At 44.8% G+C, this 823-nt stretch overlaps 1 protein-coding gene across 1 annotated transcript in view; it reads right to left on the bottom strand.

The window, feature by feature from the left end:
• Positions 1 to 217, bottom strand: part of LOC114072662 (gastrula zinc finger protein XlCGF49.1-like) — a 1,444-nt gene extending 1,227 nt beyond the window's left edge. The window contains exon 1 of the mRNA XM_027910535.1: positions 185 to 217. Within this exon, the coding sequence (XP_027766336.1) occupies positions 185 to 217 (33 nt within the window). The remainder of the gene's footprint in view (positions 1 to 184) is intronic.
• Positions 218 to 823: the final 606 nt, after the last annotated feature.

Below are 823 nucleotides of genomic sequence, written 5' to 3'. Positions count from 1 at the left end.
GGGCAGTTAGTAGTCCCCTTTCTTTCCAGATTGCTCCATGAGCATGTACAATGGAGAAGGCATATTTAGAATCAGTCCAAATGTTAATCTGCATGCCTTTTGCTAGTTCCAGGGCCCGGGTAAGAGCTATCAGTTCTGCCTTTTGGGCAGAAGTCCCTGCAGGTAAGGGGTTTGATTCGATTACCTCTTTTGTTGTGGTCATGGCATAGTCTGCCATTCTTACTCCTTGCTTCACGAAGCTGCTGCCATCTGAGAACCAGTTATATGCATCTTCAAGTGGCTCTTCTTTGAGATCCGGGCGACTGGAATAAGCTGCTTCAATTGTTTCCAAGTAATTATGCTTGATGGGTTCTGCCAGGATTCTTCCTTCTAGAAATGAGGCTGGGTTGACAATATTAGCTACTTGAACAGTTACATCATCTGATTCAGCTAGGATGGCTTGATACTTTAGGAATCTTGAAGGTGATAACCAATGATTACTCTTTTGTTCCAATACTGCAGAGACAGTATGAGACACTAACATAGTCATTTTCTGGCCCAGCGTAAGCTTTCTGGCTTCTTCTATGTTTATGATCACTGCGGCCACTGCTTTTAGACAATCAGGCCAGCCTTTGCTTACTTCGTCCAACTGTTTGGAGAAATAAGCGATAGCTCTTTTGTGTGGTCTCAACTGCTGCGCCAGAACTCCTAGAGCCATCCCCTGTCATTTGTGAGAGAACAGCCAAAATGGTTTAGTGACATCTGGAAGACCCAAAGCTGGGGCCTTCATGAGTTTTCGTTTCAGTCTCTTAAAAGCTCCCTCCGCTTCAGGAGTCCAGATTAG

This window comes from Empidonax traillii, unplaced genomic scaffold, assembly GCF_003031625.1.
Source record: "Empidonax traillii isolate 1590-97213 ecotype Southwest subspecies unplaced genomic scaffold, ASM303162v1 scaffold3686:size11531, whole genome shotgun sequence".
NCBI lineage: Eukaryota > Metazoa > Chordata > Aves > Passeriformes > Tyrannidae > Empidonax > Empidonax traillii.
This window is presented reverse-complemented; position numbering and strand designations above follow the sequence as displayed.